The sequence below is a fragment of the Chelonia mydas genome, chromosome 2 (genome assembly GCF_015237465.2).
Source record: "Chelonia mydas isolate rCheMyd1 chromosome 2, rCheMyd1.pri.v2, whole genome shotgun sequence".
NCBI lineage: Eukaryota > Metazoa > Chordata > Testudines > Cheloniidae > Chelonia > Chelonia mydas.
Window position 1 is genome coordinate 25,417,998 of NC_057850.1, and position 24,192 is coordinate 25,442,189.

Genomic DNA, 24,192 nt, shown 5'->3' on the forward strand with positions numbered 1-24,192 from the left:
TTTGGCTTTGACAGTGCCATCTATTTTTTCACGATTTTGTTCACAAACTGTCATCAGATTAGGCCAGTTCTTGATACAGTGCTCAAAACAGTCCACTACTGAGTTCCATCGCACGTCTTGTGGGAGCGTTAGCTTGGTTCCTCCCACTTTTTTCAGAGCAGCTCCTGCAAAGTGGTTGTTACGGAAGTATTTTGCAATTTCAACAACATTAGCCTTTATTTCTGGAACACTGAAGTCTTTGGCTAGGAGGTGCATCAAATGAGCACTGCAACCATATGTTGTTAGCTTGGGACTCTCTTCACGCTCTTCTAAATATGTAACTTCTTCTCATCTTGGATACATTTGCAGCATTGTCTGTGGCCAAGCTGCGTACTAGACATTTGAATTTTTTTTCACAGTTTGTTATAACTTTTACTGCTACTTCTTGTAAGTATTCTGCTGTGTGTGCATTTCCTGGTGTATCAATTGTTTCTGTAAGGAAGACATTCCCTTCTTCTGTTGTCACACAAACACATACAACAGGATCATTGTGAACATTGCTCCACCCATCAAAGCTCAGGTTAACAATTTCACCCTCTAGACCTTTTGCACACTGCTCAATTTCTCTTTCATACACTTTATCCAGCAATTTGCCTGCGACATCTGCTCTGTTGGGTGGACTGTATCCTGGTCTTAATGACTGAACCATGTTAATGAAGTGTGGGTTCTCAATCATACAGAAAGGAGAGTTTGTTACATAAACAAACCGGGCAATTTTTTAATCAATTACCTCTTTTTGTAATCTGCTGGTTCTTACCGCAAATTTATCTTTGTTTTTTTCCTGGATGATGGAGACTTTTTTTTCTTTTTACTATAGGTGATATTCTGTGGCTATGTGACTGAAACACGATCATTGGCAGATAACTCTGAAACTATAGAAAATGATGGTGATCTTGAAGGTGGATAGTATTCAGAGTCCTGTATGTTGAGGATGGATTCTCCTAAACAAAATAAGTCAATGCAGTTATTTAATTATTATTACCATACTGCTCATTTAGTATTACTCACTGCATTCACTGACACTCAGTACTACTTTAAAGGTGAAATTGTAAAGGGAAGATCTGCCTATTTCAGCTATTTATTTTTTATCAGAACTTCATCTAAAATGATAGTACCATAGAGTAACAACTATATTTTTTGCTCAAACATGAGAATTCAAGAACAGTCCAGAAGGAAGACAGGCAGTCCTTAAGAAAGAAGTATGAAATAAAAATGTTTACCAACCTGAAGATCCTGCATGTTCAGACGTGTTCCTTTCATCATCTTCAGCGCAGCTTCCTCCTGAGAAGGAACACTTCTCATGATGTTGTTTCATTTGGGCAACCAGGCCTTGCATTTCTTTGTTGCACTGTTTGCATTTTGCACGCATGCCTGTCTTACCCACAGGTAGAGGAACGTCATTAAAATATTCCCAAACTGAGTCTCATTTATGGCCTGCTGCCATTATAGGTTTTCCCTTCTAGTGAGAGAATGGTCTGGTAGATCTCAAATCAGTGAAGGCTACACTCAGAAAGACCTCAAGGCTTCTGGAATATGCTGCTCAAACAGTTTCACTTTTGTTTCTACTGCCCATCCCTCCCTTCTCACATTTATCTCCAGACTTCTTCCCCTTGTCCAGATCTATTCTGCCCCCAACAATCTTCTATTCATTGAGCTTTTAGAAACTTTGCACCTTTAGAGAAAGGTAAGAGGTTGACTCCGTGTACACAAATTTGCAGAGGGACAATAGGGTTCAGGTCTGTTGTTTCTCACCTCTATTTATTTATTTATTTATTTATTTATTTATTTAAAAACATTTTTACTTTTAACAAGCAATTTATCTCTGGAGACACAAATCCACAGTTTGAGAACTGCAAAACTAAGTATCTCTGATGGTATCTTCTAGACTGAGCGCTGAGTCCGATTCGGTAGATAGAAAGATTAACCTAAATAATCTACACAGAAGCCCCTGGAACCCCATAAAATTGGTCCCTAATCCATGAACTATTGGAACTCATTTACAAAACTTTTCTTAAACATTACATAAATATATTTCTTCATACTATAGAATTAGAATTTATAATCCCTATTCCATGAAGAGATATCTTTGAGCTATAATGTATCTTAATTAAAACTATCTTTTAATAGGTTTTTTCCTCAAAAACATTTTATCAAAAAAATCAGATTTAAATTTTAAAAATCCGACTTTTTTATTTTTTTAAAAAAATCGTTGATTTTTATCCACCCTATCAAATGAGAAATAAATAAGTGTCCAGAAGAAAGATATTAAAAGCTGTAACTGTTAGCCAGGTAGGTGGACAGAGATGGAGGAGCCACATGGCCTCCTTATGTCCTGACACATTATTACGTACTGTAACTCTCTGCCCAAAGGTTACAGGGATGCTTGCACTTTTTTCATTGAGGACTTTAATTTTTGCTTGCTTTCAATTGCTAGATTGGCATTGGCACTGCATTCTTAGACTGTTGCACATCCTTTGTAAATTGCTTTGAGATGTCTTGGTATGATAATGTGCTATAACAATTGAAGTCCTTATTACTGTCTCTTTCACTAGGGGAATTTGAAGGCTGGCATTGATCTATAAGACACTAATTTCCATATTTTGGTATTACATTAACCAATAGACTTCCTCTGGTTTATGATTTCACAGAAAGGCTTGCTGGACAAGGGGTTATCATCCTGAGTGCTAAGGAGTGCCACCACAAAACTGGGACAAAATGCATGAATTATTGTCATTCTCTACCTGAGAAAGATATATATTCCTCTGTCGATGATGCTGATAATGATACTGATATATGACAAGTGGAACCCAAAGATGCAGATTTAATAATTAAAAGACAAACTAGTAAGCAAATGAAGCTGAACGTAGAGAGAAGCAAAGGGCTGAGTTTGCTTTGAACAAAAATCATGTGCCAGATTTTCAGGCAGTGTAAATCAGTCTAACCCCAGTGTGACTACTAGCATTGGACTGGAGAGGCAAGAACCCCTTTGGAAAGGAGAGAAGATGGGCTTCAGTGGGCTCTGGGGCTCATGGCTGGGCCTAACCACCAGCAGTAATACTTTAGGGGCTAAAAGAATCGGGAAAGTTTTTCCTCCGCTAAGATAAGGGGGTTGGAAGCACCGCTGCCGTTGCTTCATGCTGTGATTCTCTGGTGGACCTGGGTGCCTTAGTGCTTGTCCTACCATCATGTTCTGCCGTCCTGCTATTTGCTGTCTCTTAATTTAGCATTTATATTACAGTGGAGTCCAAAAGACCAGATCAGAATCCCATTGTGCTAGGCACTGTAATTGCACAAGACGATCCAGTCCCTGTCTGGAAGTGCTAACAGTCTTATTTGTATGAATTTAGCATGCTCTGCATTATGGGCTATCTCAGACCATGATGTCATAATACACTGGCATGCTAAATGCCAATATGAAGCATCCTGCCAGCCCAGGATTCAGATCCATAATTCAGTTACATCTGTACACAGTCTGTTGCTGTTCAAAGGGATCTTGGGAGGGCAGGGGATGGGGAGGCTGTTCAGAAGTATCCAGGGAAATTTTGCTGTCATCCTATAGGCCAGTCTGAGCCTGCTACAAACTATGATACCTCAACATGTATAAGACAGATAGAACTTGCCAAACTCATTTTCACTGATGTAAAGCTAAGATTCTGAACCTGGATCTCTGGAGTGGAAAGTAATTAACTCACCAAGTCAGGTATCCCTTTTGCATTTTAGGTCTACTATATTATGAATCAGATTGTTCTACAGCTGAGGATTTTAATGCAGCAGAATGAGGTTTATTTGCTAGAATGAGGTTATTACATCAATGGAAATCCTTGGGTGAGTTTCTTCTTTTTACTTTTGGATCCAGGCCGTGCATTGCTGAGGCTTACTGACAAGAAGCTTGAACGAATGGGGATTGCCCAGGAGAGCCTACGACAGCACATTTTGCAGCAGGTGCTTCAGCTGAAAGTGAGAGAAGAAGTCCGAAATCTACAATTACTTACACAAGGTAGGAAATAATTTCAGTGTGGGCCTATAAAAAGTGAAGGTAAAGTTCAAACAAAGACATAAAAGGTGATTTGACTTTCCCCTGTAAGAAATGATGCATGAAGATCTTATCGACTCCAAATACTTTCCTAGTGGTGAACAAAAGGGAAAACAATGCATAAATAAAAAAGGTATGTTAAGCTGGCTGTTGGCATGAAGAGAGTAGTTTTGATCTACAGCTTGATGGCATTCTCACTTAAATGCCTACTTACTAAGACAAAAATAACATGACTATATAAAAAGAGCAATACTATAAAACTGTCTGTATTTGCAGACATTAAACATTTGCATTAATTGTTTACTCTCACCATTGGATAAAAGAGTAATCTCTTATGGTTAAGAGCTGTCAATGAGAATTACTGAGAGGCATCTGAAAAATGTAAAGATCTTGATTCTACTTTCCCATTGGGGTAACTCCATTGATTTTACTAGAATCGTTCCTAATTTATACCAGTGGAAGTCAAAGCAGAATCAGATTTAGTCTGATGATCTTGTGTGTGTGTATGTGTATCTGGGGGGGGGTCATTTAACAACAATAAAAGCCTGTACATCTTTTCCAAATAAGGCTAAAACATTTCATAATGGCTTGCATTATTAGTTCTATTGAGGCATTTGTAGCTGCTGTAATAATATGGAACAGAGAAGACATTGTACTCACTATGTAAAGCAATGGTTTGGCATCTTTTAATATAGCTCTGTAGTTATCCATCCTTGTATAATGAGGTTTGATAATCCAGCCAGATAATTTCCATGATGTTTTGGTTTAATGCCCATTTTGTGTCAATGTATGTGAAAAGAAATATGTTAAAATATACTGTGTGCACTGAGGAGCACTACGTATTCCATATGCAGCATTATGTAGCTGACTAAACTGTTGACACTGTACTGGGAAGAAACTCATTGGTTAGTCCAGTAACTGCCCTTCGACAGGAAGAGCCTCTGGCTCCAAATGAACTGTTCCTCTGGCAGGTTTTGATGTGGTTTCTAATGCTGATGGGCCATAGTTCTAAGGTTCTTCCTGTCATATGCATGCCTCTCCAGCACCCCCACGGACGTGTTGTGGCACTGCTGGTGTGTTGCACTTGGCACCCCAAACAATTACCCGCACCAGATTAGTTCAACCCCTCTCTGTAATATCTTGTTTATTCACTTATTCTACAGAGGGTAACTCACTTGTTTCGCTGCTCACCCTGGGTCCATGTAAGTGTCCTGGTTAGTTTCCTCTCCTGTTCCAGAGGTCTGTACTTTGGGCAATTCCTCTTCTTAAGACAGGAGCCTCCTAGCTCTCCCCCTTGGAGCTGGTGTGCTTTAGGCCAGCTGTAGAGCCTCAGGCAGCTTCTCCTCCTGCTGGCCCATTTACTGATCAATCCTTCCACCCTCAGCCTGGGAGAGTTCAGCAGGCAGGACTTCCCCTGTGCTGTCCTCCTCTTGTTAATTCATGGCCCTGCAGGAGCATTTCTACAGGCATCTGCCCTGCTATGATGGAAGGAGGCAGAATTTATGTTGAGCCCTTCTTCCAGCTCATTCTTTATTGCCTGGGTGAGAGGAGAGCCTTGCCCCATCTTCTCTGTAAGGCTCCAGGTCCCAGACCCTTAAAGACATAGCAAAAGGATTCCTTCTAAATGTTGCTTCTTTCCAGGACCCCTTTCCTCTGTCTCTATATTTCCTCACCTTTTAAAGGGACATGCTGTGTGACAGGGAGGACTGTGCAGTACGCAATACTGACCTTAAGGAACAGACTACCCTGTCACTCTACCACCTGCAAATATCACCTTATTTTGTCCGAGCTGCTTAAAGCTAGTGTGTGTAGCTGTGATATGAACAATAAACTGGTCTTCAAAATGCCTTACTAAGCCTTGGTCTACACTAGGAGTTGAGGTCAAATTTAGCAGCATTAAATCGATTTAACCCTGCACCCGTCCACACGACGAAGCCCTTTTTTTTTACTTAAAGGGTTTTTAAAATCAGTGTCCTTACTCCACCCCCGACAAGGGGATTAGTGCTGAAATCGGCCTTGCCGGGTCGAATTTGGGGTACTGTGGACACAATTAGATGGTATTGGCCTCCGTGAGCTATCCCAGAGTGCTCCATTGTGACCGCTCTGGACAGCACTCTCAACTCAGATGCACTGGCCGGGTAGACAGAAAAAGGCCCGCGAACTTTTGAATTTCAATTTCCTGTTTGACCAGTGTGACAGGCTGCCGGTGACCATGCAGAGATCCTCAGCAGAGGTAACCATGCAGAGCTCATCAGCAGAGGTGATCATGATGGAGTCCCAGAATCGCAAAAGAGCTCCAGCATGGACCGAACTGACCGGTAGCTGTCTGGCGTTGCAAGCTTCCACAGGGCTATTGCCACTCGCTTCTCAACTCTGAGGGCTGCTCTCATCTTGGTATTCTTGCATCTCAGGCCAGGGGAAAGCAAGTCACAAAGTTCCATGAAAGTGCCCTTACGCCACTGGGAATCGTCCCAGACCTGCAACACTATGTGGTCCCACCAGTCTGTGCTTGTTTCCCGAGCCCAGAATCTGCGTTCCACAGCATGAACCTGCCCCATTAGCACCATGATGCCCACATTGCCAGGGCCCGTGCTTTGAGAGAAGTCTGTGTCCATGTCCTCATCACTCTCGCCACCGCGCTGACGTCGCCTACTCGCCCGGTATCGCTTTGCCAGGTTCTGGTGCTGCAGATACTGCTGGATAATGCACATGGTGTTTAATGTGCTCCTAATTGCCAAAGTGATCTGAGCGGGCTCCATGCTTGCCGTGGTATGGCGTCTGCACAGAAAAAAGGCATGGAACAATTGTCTGCCGTTGCTCTGATGGAGGGAGGGGCGACTGACGACATGGCTTACAGGGTTGGCTTACAGGGAATTAAAATCAACAAAGGGGGTGGCTTTGTGAGAAACAGAATGGCCCCCTCAAGGATAGAACTCAAAACCTCAAGGATAGAACTCAAAACTGGGTTTAGCAGGCCATTGATTTCACAGAGAGAGGGAGGAGAAAATGAATACAAAACCAATCTGGTCTATTTCTTGTTTTGATCCTCTTCATCTATCTTTATACATCTTGCTGGCAGCAGACTGTGCAGTACGACCGCTAGCCATCGTCATCTCCTGGGTGCTCGGCAGAAGACGGTGCAGTATGACTGCTGGCCATCGTCTTCTGCTGGCTGCAGATTAAAAGACAGTGCACTGCCGGTAGGACTGAATCACCATGAGACGAAACTTAAAAGAGAAATGACCTGGCTGAGTCACTCCCATGTTTGCGCAGGTGCCCCTGACCTCATCGAGGTCGGTTAAAAGAGCACCCAGGACTACGTCGACGACGGCTACCAGTTATACTGCACTGTCTGCTGCCAAAAGGCAATAAACTGCTGCTGTGTAGCAATGCAGTACCGCGTCTGCCAGCACCCAGGAGACATACGGTGACGGTTAGCTGAGCGGGCTCCATGCTTGCCGTAGTATGGCGTCTGCACAGGTAACTCAAGAAAAAAGGCGCAAAATGATTGTCTGCCCTTGCTTTCATGGAAGGAGGGAGGGAAGGGGGGCCTGACGATATGTACCCAGAACCACCCGCAACAATGTTTTAGCCCCATCAGGCATTGGGATTTCTACCTAGAATTCAAATGGTCGGCGGAGACTGCGGGAACTGTGGGATACCTACCCACAGTGCACCGCTCCGGAAGTCGATGGGTGCCTTGGTGCTGTGGACACACTCCACTGACTACATGCACTGAGAGCATTTGTGTGGGGACACACAATCGACTGTATAAATACACTTTCTACAAAACCAACTTCTATAAATTCGATCTAATTTCGTAGTGTAGACATACCCTAAGGAGATGGTGCCCAAGGTCCTCAAATGTTTAGTGGTCCACCTCTTCCTCAAAAAGTCATCTCTTCAAACCATTGCTTGCCAATTTCCACCCCATCTCAACCTGTCCCATTAGAGGGAATGTGATTTGAGAGGTGGTTGGATTTTAAGTTCCAGTTTTAACTCAATACCAAACACGCTGGAAGTTTCCCCCACATGTTTAGGCCCATTGATGGAAGATGAGACTATGCTTTTAAGGACCATTAATGATCCACTGGCTTTCAATTTTGAGTCAGTTAGTTATTATAATCCTGCTGACCTCTCAGTAACTCTTGATTGGACACGGGGCATTGCTTTAGGGTATATCTACACTTCAACCTGGGGGTGCAGTTCCCAGCTTGAGGAGACATACTTGTGCTAGCTCTCATCCAGCTCGTGCACTGAAAGAGCGTAGCCGTGGCAGTATCAGGGGCAGGGGCAGGCAAGCTTCCCCAAGTACATGCCCATCCAAGACCCCAGTCACATACTGGGCCAACTAGCCCATCCCGTTGCTCACGCTGCCATGGCTGCCCTCATTTTCAGCATGCTAACTGGATGAGAGTTCGCGTGGGTTTGTCTCCTCAAGCTGGGAATCACGCTCCCAGCTCAGAGTATAGCCATACCCATATTGACTAATGGGTGTTGCAGTCTTGTCTGAGACTACTCTCTAGTAGCTCCACTGGGAGCTTGACAGGTCAACTGGTGGTATCAGTCATCAAGGATCAATCAGTAATGATTGACATTTCAAGTGATTTCATGTGGCATCCTCCAAGATTTTAGCCTGTTGCCCATGCTGTTGCGGAAACACATGTGGCCTTTGGTAAAATCACATATAAACATAGGATAGAATATCATGAATCTGCTGCTGATAGATAGATAGATAGATGCAAGTCTCTTGTCCTGGGCAGACATCTGAGTAATCTGGTCTTTGCCTTGGGAGCTTAGGTAGACAAAGTATCCCTCTGGATGCCCCCTTATTCTCAACCTAGAAGAGAGTCTTACAGGTGGGTAAGAATAATCATTATGAAGAGGTTCCCCCCATTTGTTTTGTGAAAGGAACGTGTTTGGAAGTGGTCAGATTAAGAATCGTGATGTGATTTTTAGTACACATTTTCCATAGAAAGCCATGTGTCTGTTGGATATTCAGCGAAATTGGTTCGCTCTCCCTCCCCCAGCTGCCCAGTTTTCTCAGGCTGTGTCTAAATTTATCCTGCAATAGCTTAGCAACAGCAGTAGATACCTTCATAACCACAAGCCCTTATTAAAGTAATGTCCTCTTAGTACTCATCTACCAGAGATTCTTGTTTGTAGCTGTTCGGGAATTCAGGGCACACCTTCATCCTGATGAGTATTGCATCTATGCTCAGACATCTTCTGCCTTTTAGGGATTTCACCTCCATACCTTAGGTCAGAAGGTGACCATGATTACCCTGTGGTGGCCTCTAAAGTTTAAAGTAATTCTAGATAATTGGTGTGAGAGAAAAAGTTTCCCTCATTGCACAATTTTGATGCTACTTAAAGGAAGGAAGCAGGACATATAGTTAACAAACCCCTGCCTGAAGTTATTCAGTGCATAGGCTGGCCTCTAAGTAGTCTGATCCTAATCCAAAACAGTTCATTGAAATCAGTGGAAACACTCCCATTGACTTCAGTGGACTTTCGATCAGATCCTGATTGAGGTTAGGATCCAGTCAAAGAACAGCGAAGATTAAAAAGATGCATTACATAATATTTATATATAATGTAATTTATTTTAATAAGTGTTTTTCATCTACCTTCCATACAGAAAGTTCATATGTAAATTTTGCTTGACAGATAGCAATTGCACTGTGTACGGCCTTCCTCCATACTTCTGTTGTAGTAACTTACTTACAAACCCATTTCACACTCCGTCATTCAATGCACTCTGTCCAGGCTGTGCTGGAGATCTGACAGCAGCAGTATTATGTGATTGTGTAATTGAATGCTAACAGGGTTCCTTCCCCACTCTGAACTCTAGGGTACAGATGTGGGGACCCGCATGAAAGACCCCCTAAACTTATTTTTACCAGCTTAGTTTAAAAACTTTCCCAAGGCACAAACTTCGCCTTGTCCTTGAACAGTATGCTGCCACCACCAAGTGATTTAGACAAAGAACAGGGAAAGGACCACTTGGAGTTCCTATTTCCCCAAAATATCTCCCCAAGCCCTTACACCCCCTTTCCTGGGGTGGCTTGAGAATAAACAAGATGAGCACAGACCAGCCTTGGATTTTTAACACCCAAAAAAACCCAATCAGATTTTTAAAAAACAGAACTTTATTAGAAGAACAAAAAAGATAAGAGAACAACTCTGTAAGATCAGAATGTAAGATAATCTTACAGGCAGTCAGATTTAAAACATAGAGAATCCCTCTAGGCAAAATCTTAAATTACAAAAAGACACAAAAACAGGAATACACATTTCCTCTAGCACAGCGAATTTCACAAGCCAAAACAAAGGAAACCTAATGCATTTTCTAGCTAGATTACTTACTAACTTTACAGGAGTTGGAGGGCTTGCATCCTTGATCTGTTCCCGGCAAAGGTATCACACAGACAGACAAAAGCCTTCTCCCCCTCCTCCAGATTTGAAAGTATCTTGTCCCTTCATTGGACATTTTGGGTCAGGTGCCAGCCAGGTTACCCGAGCTTCTTAACCCTTTACAGCTAAAAGGATTTTGCCTCTGGCCAGGAGGGATTTTATAGCACTGTATACAGAAAGGTGGTTACCCTTCCCTTTATATCTATGACAAAGGCTGTATCTTGAATTTCAGTGGGACTATTCTTGTGAGTATGGGCTGCCTGATTGGGCCCATTATCAGCAGAAATATTATCCCGGCCTCCACTGAGCTAGAAGGGCTTCCTCACCTGACCGAGCTTTTCTGCAAGAAACCCAGCAAGGTCACGGAACTCATTTGGCAAAATATCTGCAGATGTCTCATGGGGAGAGGCTGGAATCATCATTATTATATTGTTTCTTCCCTAATCCTGATTCATAAGAGCCAAAAAACCATGTCTTACATAACTACACAGTGATGGCGTGAAGCTAATTTTGGATTTTCAGTGCTAGTCCAGCTCCTAGCTAGCATAGAGAGAAGATGTCCCATTAGCATTGGCATATCAGACCTATGTGGAATACTGTGATTTTGAACAAAATGTTTTTAGACAGGGATCTGCTAATGGTGCTTGGATTTAGGTTCTGTGTCATACCTGCACTCTGCATATTTTTAAGGTGACATTATGCCCATTTATAAGTTGCTCTGAGAGTTTCAAACTGGGCTAAGTGCTACTTGAAGTTAACCAGCTGATCACAGAAATTGATGCTAATTCTGTAGGAAGATTTCCCCTGGTAACAAAATACATTAGATTAAGGCCATATGCCTCATTATAAGGGATTGCTACTGTTGATGCTTGTTGGCATTATACCACCAGTGAATGCCTCATCCTGTGCTGGTGCTCTGGTGCTAGCTTCTGAAGAGGGTATGTGCACATTGTTAACCAGGCTAAATTACTCACAGCTACAAATAAACATTATCTCCCGCCCTTGCTAAGGAGTAGTCCAGTTCCAAATCTACTGAGGTATCCTAGTAATGCATATGCCTTAGATTAATTTAAGTGACCCTAAAGGTCCATCTTATCTTTTTGAGGGATGTAGGAAAACTGCTGCCCAATGATGGTGTGACGTTGCACCCCATAATGCTTTATAGAAATATGCTTATGAGTGTAAATAGATGTAACTGGAATAGGTTTTATGCTAGATATGCCATGTAACATATCTTTGCAAAGGTTATGATTGACTGAATATATTCATCCTATTTGTATGCATGTATCATTTTTATATCTGAAGGTATGAACGTTGGCTCTATGCTTGTATTTAAAGTGTTTGCTATCGATAGCACATAAGGCAGATTTGGTCAACATAGTGTGAAGGGATAATTCAAGTAATTGGGAGTGCTTAACTAACAGCAGACTTTGTGAGGCGTCAATCCACATCTGAGCTTTCCTGGGAACGTTCAAACTAACATGTAAACAATGGCGTCAGCCTCCAAAAAACTGAATCATTCATAGACATGTGACTTTCCCAGGTGGCTAGAGACCCCATCTTGTGGCTCTGATGTTGCACAAGAGAAAGACTATATAAGGCCCTGGACACCCCTCCATTTTGTCTTCATCTGGCTCAAAAGATAGCCTCTCCACCTCAAAGAGATGCCTGAAAGAAACTGGAACAAAGGACAGTAACTATGGAGGTGTGAGTGATTGCTGGACCCAGACTAGGAAGGAGTCTAGTCTGTCAAAGAAGTTTATTGGAACATCTCTGAGGGTGAGATTTACCTGCATTTAGTTTCCTACTGTATTAGGCTTAGACTTGTGTGTTTTATTTTATTTCACTTGGTAACTTACTTTGTTCTGTCTCTTATTACTTGGAACCACTTAAATCCTACTTTTTATATTTAATAAAATCACTTTTTACTTATTAATTAACCCAGAGCAAGTAATTAATACCTGGGGGAGCAAACAGCTGTGCATATCTCTATTAGTGTTATAGAGGGTGGACAATTTATGAGTTTACCCTTTATAAGCTTTGTACAGAGTAAAACGAATTTATTTGGGGTTTGGACCCCATTGGGAACTGGGTATCTGGGGGTTGGAGACTGGAGCACTTCTTAAGCTGTTTTCAGTTAAGCCTGCAGCTTTTGGGGGATGTGGTTCAGACCTGGGTCTGTGTTTGTAGCAGGCTAGCATGTCTGGCTCAGCAAGACAGGGTACTGAAGTCCCAAGCTGCCAGGGAAAACGGGCTCAGAGGTAGTCCCAGCACATCAGGTGGCAGTCCCAAGGGGATCTCTGTGACCTAACCCATCACAGATGGGTTTATCTTCACCAAATAACTTTTAAGAAACCCTATCAGAATTCTTCCTTCTGTATTAGACAAAAATCCCTGTTTTAAGAGCTTTGCAACATTGTGAGCCTTTGGATAGCAGGGTAAAGGGAGCAATGATGAAACCTCAGAAAGTTCAGCAGTTTGTTTTCGTTTGAATGCCAAAATATTTGAGGAGCTCTTTTACTGCTTTCTCCTACTCTTTGCCACCTTCCTTGCTGGTGGGGAAAGCCTCCTAGGATGTGGAGACTCTGAACACTGATCCGTAATTACCAGTCTCCTCTTTGATGAAACCCCACTCAGCTTTCTTTCCTTTCTCCTCCTCTTCCTCTGAACCTCCAGCACAGTTTAGGCACTTACATGAATTCAGGACTCTTCTCCCTCTTACTCCCCAATTTACTTGCATCACCCTACTGTGGGAAGTTCCACAGTCTTTATCCCCTTTCTCCAGAAGCAGGAGGCATTGGTACTAGACTCACTGTTGTCCCTTTCTGAATTACATACATGAAGGCTTCCCTGCTTGTGATGCCTCAGCGTGCACAGCATGCTTGGAGCTGCTCACCCTAGGGTATCACTCTCATGGAAGATTCAAAGTGTAACAGAAGCAGGCCATGTCTTGCCATCAGAAGGTTAGAGGACAATGGAGAAAAGTCAACTGATTTAGCCCACCCCATTGCATCCCCAGTGCTTACTTGGAAAGGGAGTCTGGGGTGGGGGAAAAATCCAACAAAAGGAGTCTGAGACTAACGGGATATAGATGAGGAAGAACACCTTGATGAAAAGGGGAAGACTGTATATGTGGCAGTTCATTCAAATATTTCTTTCTTTCTCTGTGCCATGTAGACAATGTAGGTGTAGGACAATTAGTTCTTTGACTGCCTTGATCAACTTGTACTGCCAGAGGTGGGAGCATTATGCTGTCTTCCATGACCAGAAGGCAAGTCACTGAGACTAGGGATTAAAGATCCCCAGTGTTACACTTGAAAGGTCTCTCATATTATTTCTCCAAAAGGCCAGTCTATTATTTTCTTCCCCAGCAGGAGTCTGGGCACCAGATTTTAGCACCTGGGGAATCCTGGATTCCTTTCACCTGAGATACTTGTTTTTCTTCCTCTTAGGGTACAGCGGATGTTGCTATTGTCACAACTTTGAGTTGGGAATTTACTAGCCTTTCTGGACTGTGGCCCGTAAAAAGGAAGCACATAACACTTTTGGAATCTTGTTTTCATGTCTGTGTTTCGTTGTCCCTGGCATTGCATTATTTGAATTGCATGACAATCCTTTTTACTCAGTTACTGTGTGTCTCCCTCTTTTGTTATCATTATCCTGTCCTGACCGTATTCTTTTCCACCACCCGAAACAAACAGTTTCTACCACAATCAGGAAGGGCCTTGTTTCTGTTCCTTATAGCAAAATAACTATGCAAATGTTTCCTGCGTATGCTGCATGCATGGCATCTATCCAAAACAAAAAACCTTGATGTTTCAGAGAAGCTGACACAAACCTAATTCCCTAGAGATTTCCTTTTCCCTATGCCTCTTTGTTGTCGGCAATCTCTGAGAGATCTCGTAGAATGGACCCTGAGGAACGGAATGGAATGGCTACGTCCCATGCCACAGGATCAGAAGTGTATTCCATAGTGGTTTTTATTTTGAGGTAGTGGCTCAGGATATTAGGGCTTGTCTACATGGTGCATTAGTCCATACCACAGGGGGTGTAAAGTCTATTGCGCACTAGTATGTTGGGCACCATTTGGCCCATGCAGACCCTGATGGCACGCACTTAAAGTTTTGTAATGCATGTTACCATAAGGCTGATTTGAAGCAGGACTGCATTAACACCCACTAGGGAACTTTTAGTGTACGCCAACAGGGTCCAAACAGGCCCATTTAGCATGTGACACACTAGCAGTCACTGGAAATTTTCACCCCTCTAGTGTGGACTAATGTGCTGTGTAGACAAGCCCTAAGCCTGCCTGTATATTAGTACCAGGGCTTTTACCCTCCTCTTCATATAGGTGTTTTTCACCATATATCTGCATCCCTATATGTCCCTTCCACTACATGTCCCTATCAATTGGCCTTTTCCTGTACCAAAGCAGGAGCCTAACAACTCATCCTGTACAGCCATCTCCTTTGTCTGTGATGTCACTTAATAATCCTACATCAGAGTACAAAACTGCAGTCCACATTACACCCTCTCCACTCACTGGTTGAGACCATATGAAGCACTCTTAGATGAGCTAGGGCAGGGAGCCAGAGGCATTGATCACTCTTGCAAAGCTTCTGAAACTTCAGGCCTCTTATGACCTGATTTCACTGAGAATCAGTTTTCCCAGATCATTTCACTGCCTATCTGTGCGCACGCATGTGCATATTATATACAGAATGTGCACCAGTGGGGATATTCTGTTTTCCAAATTGCCCAGGAGCCATTGCACCCTGATGGCTGTGGACTAGCCATCTGGAAAGTTTGGCCCTCCTGAGTTGTACCTTCCCAAAACGGTCTTAAACTTTTTATATGCAGTGTTGTTGCAGCCATGTTGGTCCCAGGAGATTAGAGACACAAGGTGAGTGAGATTTTTTTATTGGACCAACTTCTGTTAGTGAGAGAGACAGGTTTTCAAGCTTACACAGAATTCTTCTTCAGGGTCTGGGAAACTTGCTCAGAATGTCACAACTAAATACATCTTGTTTAAAGATCTTGTATTTAGCTGTGGCACTCCGAGTAAGTTTAAACTTTTTATGGCAGAAAAATATATATTTCTTCTTTCATCCATGTTTAACTTTGAAGGGGAAGAAATGACTTGCTCAGACTTTCCAAAAAGATTCACTTTTATGCTGAGATCAAGCATGAGACACCTTCAAACCACCCTTCCTTTATGATTGATGAGAAAGTGGAGCGTATGGCAGTCTTAACTATGGCTATTTGTGATCACCAGACCCCTCCACAGAAATGTGGGGCCCCAGTCAATCATGTTCGATGGAGCCCCACTCCCTTCCATTTCATTTTATTTACACAGATGTGTGAGCTCAGGGCCCCTGGTACAATTGTTCTGCCTTTTTCCCCTTCTTGTCAGTTGTGGTGATCAGTGCCAGAGTAATAACATATTTTTTACCTGAGTAAAAAGAACTGCATGGCGCATGGGCTTTTGGTAAGTGGTACAGCATTTATTCACATGGAATTTAAATAAATTATGCCTGTATTGTGGGATAAGGCTAGGCACGTGATATGTTGTGCTCTGATTGGATTTTTTTAAATCAGAGATGGAGCCAATTTGGGTTGGGCTGCTCTGCTCAATTTAAAAAAGGCGTGGGGAGAAGCTAATAAAATCCATAATTCCCTGTCATGAAATTCTCCTTATCCTTAGGAAATATATAGAGAGTTTTTCTACTTCTATCTGAAACTTCTGGGATTCTGGTTCAAATCCTTATCATAGCAGTAGTGACTAACAGTCATAACTATTAGTAGCCTGTGTGAAATGAGTTGGAAGGCTCACTCTAGTTTCAAATAAACAAATGTTCACATAATTAAAAAAAAAAAACCAAAAAACAAAAACCCAACCCTAAACACTAACTGGCACCCCTGCTGGCAGCCTCAGGGGAGCACAAAATGCTAACACCAAAATTTTCAGATTTGTGTGTTTAAGGCCAGGCATGTATGGCTTGATTTTTCAGAGATGCCGAGCAATCCCAACTCCTAGTGACTTCAGTAAGAGCTGGGAGCACTCAGCACTTCTAGAAAATCACGTCACTTACCCAGGTGCCTCATTATGGAGTTTGGTGCCTAAATGTAGACCCAAGTTTCAAAGTTTTGGCCTTGGTGGCAGGGAGAATTAATTACCCTCTCTGCCCGAGAGGTGGTCCCTCCAGATTAGAACTGTGGCAAAGCTTGCAGGTTGACTTTGAGTGGCTTGTACTGTCACTTCCTGTGATGAGCATGTACTGTCAGCAGAGGAATTCAATTTCCATCATTGCTAGTCTGGCATCTTTAACAAATACAACATTCACTTAATTTACTTAACATACTTTAAAAATCTTTTTGAATATCATTTCTTCAAATCATCTGTGAATGCTGCTATCGGGTATAAAGATGTTTTGTTCCTATTGTAAAGCCTGTGCAATAAAGGATTACAATTGCTTAACAGATACAGAAATCCCTTGGGTTTTGTTTTGTTGGGCGGGGGGGGGGTTGGCCTTTGTAAAGATACTGTACAAAATTCTCTAAAAAGAACCATTTTTATTTAAAAGCTTCTTTCCTATTTTCCTTCACGTTCTGTAGAAGTCTTTCCATAATGTAGTTTTAAAAATTAATGTTGCTGTAGTCAAATAAAAGTTTATTCCTAATGGCGTTTAGTTTTTATGCATCATATGATAGAGCAGCCTTCATTTGCTCACTTATAGACTGAAAGTCAGCAGTGTTATGAAATTATTTTTTTATTGCTTAGCAGTATGCAGATCTAGGGTGTCTTACACAAAAAAGAGTTGGGGGTTTTGTAATCCCTTAATCTGACATAATTATAAAGCAGCCTAGTGTTTTATGATATGTCCAAGTAAAATTAATTATTTTAACCAGATTGGATCCCCCGTAAGAACAATAACATGGAATTTTTCCAGTCACCATTTGAATTGTTTTTAATTTAAATTGTTTCACTATAAATTAATATATTTAAATTACCTCCAGGGTAAGGGATGATTGTAGACTTTCAGGGTAGATGGTTTAGGATTATACAGAGACCTCTAAACAGTTAGACATTATTCTGTAATTATGTCTAAATTCTTCCATCTAACTAAAGTATGCTATTGCTAAAGCACCTGTTACACTGGGATCTAAGCACTAATGCCAATGAACGATAATAGATAGATATCACAGAGCCGTGATTCACGCACGTAAATGTGTCCATCATCATGTTCATTCCTGATTATTATATTTTTGTTTGGTGTTCAACTATGGCTTCATGTTATATAATATTTAGATATGTTCAGGAACAAACTGTTGTAGTTCAAATTACATAAGTACTTTATAAAAGGGAATTTAGCATTGGTGAAAAGTACCTGTTTAGTCTCTCGGGCTATCAGAAGTCATTTGTTCACAGAAAGGATGTAATGTGCATTGTGGCTGTGCCACCTTCCAGTCCCCTTTTGGAATGATCACCTCTAGAAATATTAGGTACTCCACTGTATTCATTCAATTCTCAGTCCTTCTTTACCAATAAAAATGCAAATGTTTATGTGTTAGGGTTGTGGAGACTGGTCCACTAAGAGCTGGATGGAGACCTTCCTAAACATTTCATCTAGGCCATGAAAGAGCGATCAGATCAGATCATCTTACAGCTGCTGGCAACCTGAGGTAGATTTGAAACAACTCCAATACATTAGCCTTGAAACCAGATTCTTTTCAATACTCTTTGCATTCATTACTGAGACTTGTTACCCAGCTTTATATCAATAAGAGTACATTGACAGCAAACATAGTTTTGTGCTCATTCTGTTGTGACAGGATGAGTTTTCATTAATAATGTAGAGCTTCCTTCTTCCTTTTTAGTCCCCTAGACTCTTGGGAAGAACTCAAGACACCTTCCCTGGGAGGGAATTTGCACAGCAAAAAATGAAGGTCCTTGCTATTACTTATTTCTTTGTGTAGGAAGGATTGAATGAGGTCTCCTGATAGGAGACCTTTTTCTCTCCCCTCTAACATCCTTCAGAAGTAGCTGAATTTTATAGTCTTTCTCTCCCTAGGCTTGAGAAACCTTTCTAACGTATGCCTGCATGTGGTACAAATGGAGGGTGATTGGAACTATTGACTTTTACTCCTCTTGTCTCTAAAGTGTTTCAACATTCTGTCTTTCCAACCTCTCCCTGAAAGGGAAAGCAAACCCCCTTTTACCTAATTTTAAAGAATATTTTAAACTAACCACGTTTATTTTCCAGAGGAAAAAGATAAGGCAGAGAAAGGATGCAGTAGTCCTGCCTTAAAAACTCCACTGACACACGCCAGTTGGCACTAGGACTTGCCTAAATGTGTCTTTCTCTAGCTCAATTACTTCTTCATGTCTCTTTAGATAATCTATTTTAGCAACACGCTTCCTTTTCTGCCATCCATTATATTGCACCTTGGTTAAATATGACTCTAATTACCTGACTTTCACTGACCACATGGTGTTTTCAGTGTAAAATATATGCGCAGAATTGCAATCTCTTACATTCATTTCATTCTCCAGTATTTTCTCTTTCTCTCTGTGAGAGGTCGAGTGAGTAGAGTCCAAATGAGGGACAAATTACTGAGGGTTTGGAGCCACGGGTGCTGAAACAATGTGTATAGTGGGGGTGCTGAGAGCCATTGAACCAAACTGTCAACCCTGTATCTGATGGAAACCACTTCAAACCAAGGGATGTGGCAGCACCCTTTCAGCTCTAGTTCCAGCACCTATGTTTGGAGCGGACATAATGGAGATGGGGTTCTTGCAGCCAGTGCTGATTAAGAAAATTCAGAGCACCATTGCTAGAGTCCCCGTCTGCTTCTTAGAAATGCTCCTTTTGCATTGCCTCTGCATAGAGGCTCTAGGGAAGACTCCAACAGATCCACTCTACTCATGGCTGAGTTCTGTGGCAATTCCGAGCACGGGGGGCAAACAGCAATGGCAGTTACTCTACTCAAGAAGCTTGTCAGCTCACCCATGCAGCCACTTAAGGGATCTGTGTACTCCTGTCAATCTGCCTTTGAAGATTTTCGGCCTGATTTTGTTTGCACGTATACTTGGGTAAATCAAGAGTAATGCTCCATTAAGTCAATGGAAAAACTCCCATTGACTTCAGTGGGCTTTGGATAAAACCCAGGAACCTTAGTAACTTCTCTAAAACCCCAAGTATAAAAACATACTCATTCTGTCCTTTAATCCAGCACTTTCATAAGTAGAAAAGTACAGTTGTCCTGCACCAGGCACATACATTTCTGACTATTTATATTCTTTAGAACAGTTGATTTAAACAGACAGAGCCTGATTTTCACTGGGTCTCAGCATATACTGTCTTCTGATTTTGCATATGAAAATAACTGAGTACATAATTATTTGTGTCCTCTGAGATTAGTGGCCAAATCAAGACCAAAATATGTTGTCCTTCCCTTCCCTATTCCTTATATGTATTTCCCTTACTATATTGTTTCTTCCATTTGTATATGTATACACTTGTGAACATGCAAAATTTGGCTTAACGATTCCCTAGAAAAATTACATACTGTATTTTGCTACAAGTTCAAATTGCATCTGTTGAATTCCCCTCTTCAAGCTGCTTCTGTGTTGAAGTGTTCCTGTATGCCAAACACTACTCATCTGGAAACTATATCAAAGAGAAAATGCAGCTATGTTATAAATTCTTTTTTTTTTTTACACTCACCAGCCAATCACACCCACTTGTATACTAGATGCTCTTTTGGTCTCAAACAAAGAGGTACTCATTTTATGCACATTATCTCTGTATATGGTTATAGCATTTACCGTGTTTAGGTGGATGTTTCTTAAATACAACTGCTTTATTTTAACTGTAGCTATAAAGGTCCCAGTCCTGAGAGTTTGCTCCCTTCAGTCTGAGAGTAGTGAGGATACCAATTTCACATTGATTGTAATTTCATTGACTTCAGTGGAGTTACTCCTGATTTTACTCTGTTGTAAGTGAGGCCTATGGTGTTGTAAGGCCTACAGGATTGTTCTGAATGCTGGTTGGTTACTGGACTCACTAATAGTTAGGCAGTTCAGTACAATGATTTTCCTTTCAAATGGCTGGTATAGACTAAGACAAAAAAGGTGTCTCTGAAAGAAGTTGTATAGCTTCAATGAATTGTAGAAGCTGGTAGAGCTCATCAAGAAATGAGTGAAAATAATAGAACAAACTAATTACCAAAAGAGAAAAAGTGTTCCCCAGTGTAGTTCTTTAGGTCCCATTTCCTCCCCTGTAGTCTGTTAGTTTTATCTGAGGCTTTATCATCTGCCAAAAGATTTTATTTTGGGGTTTCCTTTTCTGTGGGCGGGTGGCTTCCTCCTTCCCTTAGAGCTGGTTCCATCTCTATCTTTAGGAACAGCAGAGCCTACTGTAGACCTTCCTGTCTCCTTTTTATTACATACCCTCATCCTTCCTTGCTACAAGTTTCTGGCCCCAGGAGCAACACACAAAATGAGAGTTGCAGCTATACTTTCTACTGCCTGGTTGATCCAGGAGGCTCTCGTTTTAAATACCAAAGTACACATATTTAAAACGCAGGACTGAGCATGCTTAGTAGAAAATTCTGCTATCTGATCATTTTCAGAAGTGACATACATGCTCCTGCAACTATTTGGTTGTCAAGGATTTGACAAGCTCAGCTACTGAAAAAGGAAGAGATTGTTAACTGATGAGGCTTAGTACTTTAAGAGCAAGAGATTGTGGGCCTTAAACTGTCCCTCTACATTGGTGTGAGTTTCATTAATCGAGTCCATCCAGACGTTGTTGTTTAAAAAAAAAAAAAAAAAAATCTCCTGCAATGGCCATTTTTAGGAAGTCTCACCTCACATATGTATTTTTTAACTTTAACTTTTGTGTTATAATGTGCTCTGGAGAAAAAAAAAGTCTTACATTTTTAGCATCACTGAATCATATGATCTTTGTGAAGGTAAAATAATTAAGGGGCTAGCTCTCAGGGTGTTACCTATGAGGGGTTCTTTTTTGCAGAGAGGTTTTTATCACTGCATATTGCAGCAAGTGGTGGGTAGTGTAAGAGTGCCAATGTAGTGATTTCTTAGTTTTTGATAAACGGACCTCTTGCACTCTGAGATCTTCTGTTTTTATTTCCATTGCTCTTTCTCTCCCTGTCACCACCCTGCTGTGTGTCGAGGTCTATCTTTTTCTAGGTTGTTTGCAGTCTCCGTAATTGATAACTTTATTGGCAGGCCCCGTGAAAAAGACTTGATGCCTAACCATAAATGATCCATCTTTTTATTTCATCTGCTAGTTTTTATGTCAACAGGAATATGTTGATAATATAATGACACAAATAAATGCACATCTCTCAACTATTGGTAAAACATTGGACTTGGGCAGCGATGTGGGTGGTGCTCATTTTGACAATATAATGGTGGCACATAACAAGGTAGGTGGAGATGGCTTTCTCTTTAAAAATAAGAAGACTGAATGAGAATTCCAAGTGAAAAGGTGACAAGCTCCTCCCTAACTAGAGACGAAGTTTTCTAAGTCTCTAACAATTTGATGATATGTCAGTCTCCCCAGGATTGTTAAGGGGTCAGATCAGTTTTTGCCAGGACTGCATCATCCAGTCATTGTACTCCATAGTAAACCCAATCTCTCCATTTTTCTCTCTCTCACACACACTCTCTCTCTCTCTCTAATTGGATAAAATTGTAAACAGTAAATATAAAAATTAAACAGCTTCTGCTGAAGCCATCAATAGTAAGTGCTTATTAGCTTATATATAACTGTGCTGGCACGATAGCTTCAAATTGGCTGCTGAAACTGATGTGCCATGAACAAGGCAAGCTTTCCAAAGGGATAATATGTGGGTTTCAGTAATCGTACCCTCAGCTTTAATTGCCATTTTGGTGCCTTTAAATTTTTATCAGTTTTTGAAGCAACATGCTTGACTTCCTTAATGGTAGTGGGTGAAGTGGGCTAACTTCTTCACCACTGGTGCCCAACGGTACAGGAAGTCAATGGTGCAGTTACCAAATGGCAGCAGGCCCCAGTCAGAATCCATTATAACACCTGACTCCCATGTTCTAGAATTCCATTTGTGTCACTGAGTAGATAAAATGACTAATATTTTAAGATTGATATTGGCAGGACGTTAAAGGAAAAAGCAGCTCAGTAGACCACAGACAAGCCTAACGGGCCTCAAAAAAGGTGATGTTTACCATCCGGTGAGGTTTTTTTTTTCAATGTTGTTCTACTGTCTGTTTGGATTGCAAATACCTTTTTGGGTGAATTGTGAGACTCCCTCATTCACTGACCATGGAACAGTGGAAAGGTGTTTTCACCCTGCTCATTTCCCCACCCCACAATCACCTGGAATGACCAAAAACAACTACTGCTCAGCCAAGAAATAAGTTCATTGGTAGCTGTTGAACGTCCTGCTTGTTATCTGCGTTCCCAGTGCCTATGTCAGGCTAGCAACTAGCTCCCCACCCCCTTTTTATTTCTCTCCTATCAGTTAGGAGCTAGAGGAGGAGAAGGAGTATTGTTTTACTGAATTGAGGGCTTAACATTAGTGTTCTGTTGTGCCATGTGAGAAACCTGGGCTCAAGTTCTTCGTAGGTGTTAAGAGGGAGTTCATCAGGCTGTTTGAAAGCATCTCCTTGACATGATTGACTGCTGTTGGCTGGCTGTGAAATGAGCCAGATTCAGTCTTCATAGGCTGATAGAAGTTCCACATTGCAGCGTCCTAAATTGAAAAGATGAATCAGCAGAGACAGGAACTGCAAACGATTGTCACCAAATCCAGACTATTTAACCCAGACCCTTGACAGGATGTCAATCTCCTTGAGCATATCTGGAGGAGTTCACCAGGCATCTTCGCTCAAACATATGGCTGGGAGACAATGCCCCTGCGGAAATACCAAAGCCCTCTCTCCACTAGGGACATATAGGTAGCCCTGGAGTGTACACCTTCTGCCAGCATTTTAAGCACAGTGTTTGCTAGACCCCCGCCTTAGCAGGGTTAAGTAGCATGACGCTTAAAACAGTGTCAGCTGCCATAAGGCTGTCTACACTAGGATTTCCAACTTTGCTGAGACTGATGGAACTGATGTTAGCAACAGCGGGAAATATCCCCCCTGTAGATAGGGCCAAGAGGAGCAGGTCCCTTTCTCTTCTATTTCCTAAAGAGCGGACTGGATCTTAAATATCTATTGCCTTATGCTCGGTGAAGAGTTTTTTCTGTAGTCATATCACAATTTCCTGATGCTTGAAAGATTTGCCGAAAACCAAACCAAACCTCTTGTTGTGCCCAATTGTATTGTCTCTAGTTCCTTTCTAGAACCATTCTGTTTATTATAAATGGCCCGCATTTACCTGGCATAAAAATGATGAGATGTTTTGGGTTCTTAAGTTGAAGAGAAGATACACACACACACGAATATACTGTCGCAATTGAAAACTGATCTGGTAAGCTTCAAAAGCAGAGCTTGAGCAGAGCATCAACATTTTGGACTGGAGATATGGCTGAAGCAGAAATAATGTCAAATTTAGTGCCAAGAAGTAAGGTTGAACTCATAGCAGTAGTAGTGTAGCGAGCTATGTACATGCTGCAGCTGATAAAAGGTTAGTGGGAATAAACTTTTTAAAGACTACTTTAAGATTGCAAAAGCATGAAATAGAAGCTTTGTA

At 41.6% G+C, this 24,192-nt stretch overlaps 1 protein-coding gene across 4 annotated transcripts in view; it reads left to right on the forward strand.

Annotated features, from left to right (window-relative positions):
* SAMD12 (sterile alpha motif domain containing 12) overlaps positions 1-24,192 on the forward strand; it is a 228,781-nt gene that overhangs the window by 113,956 nt on the left and 90,633 nt on the right. For all 4 annotated transcript variants that reach the window (XM_043539156.1, XM_027828571.3, XM_043539155.1 and 1 more), the window contains exon 4: positions 3,896-4,036. In XM_043539156.1, coding sequence (XP_043395091.1) covers positions 3,896-4,036 — 141 coding nt within the window. The remainder of the gene's footprint in view (positions 1-3,895; positions 4,037-24,192) is intronic.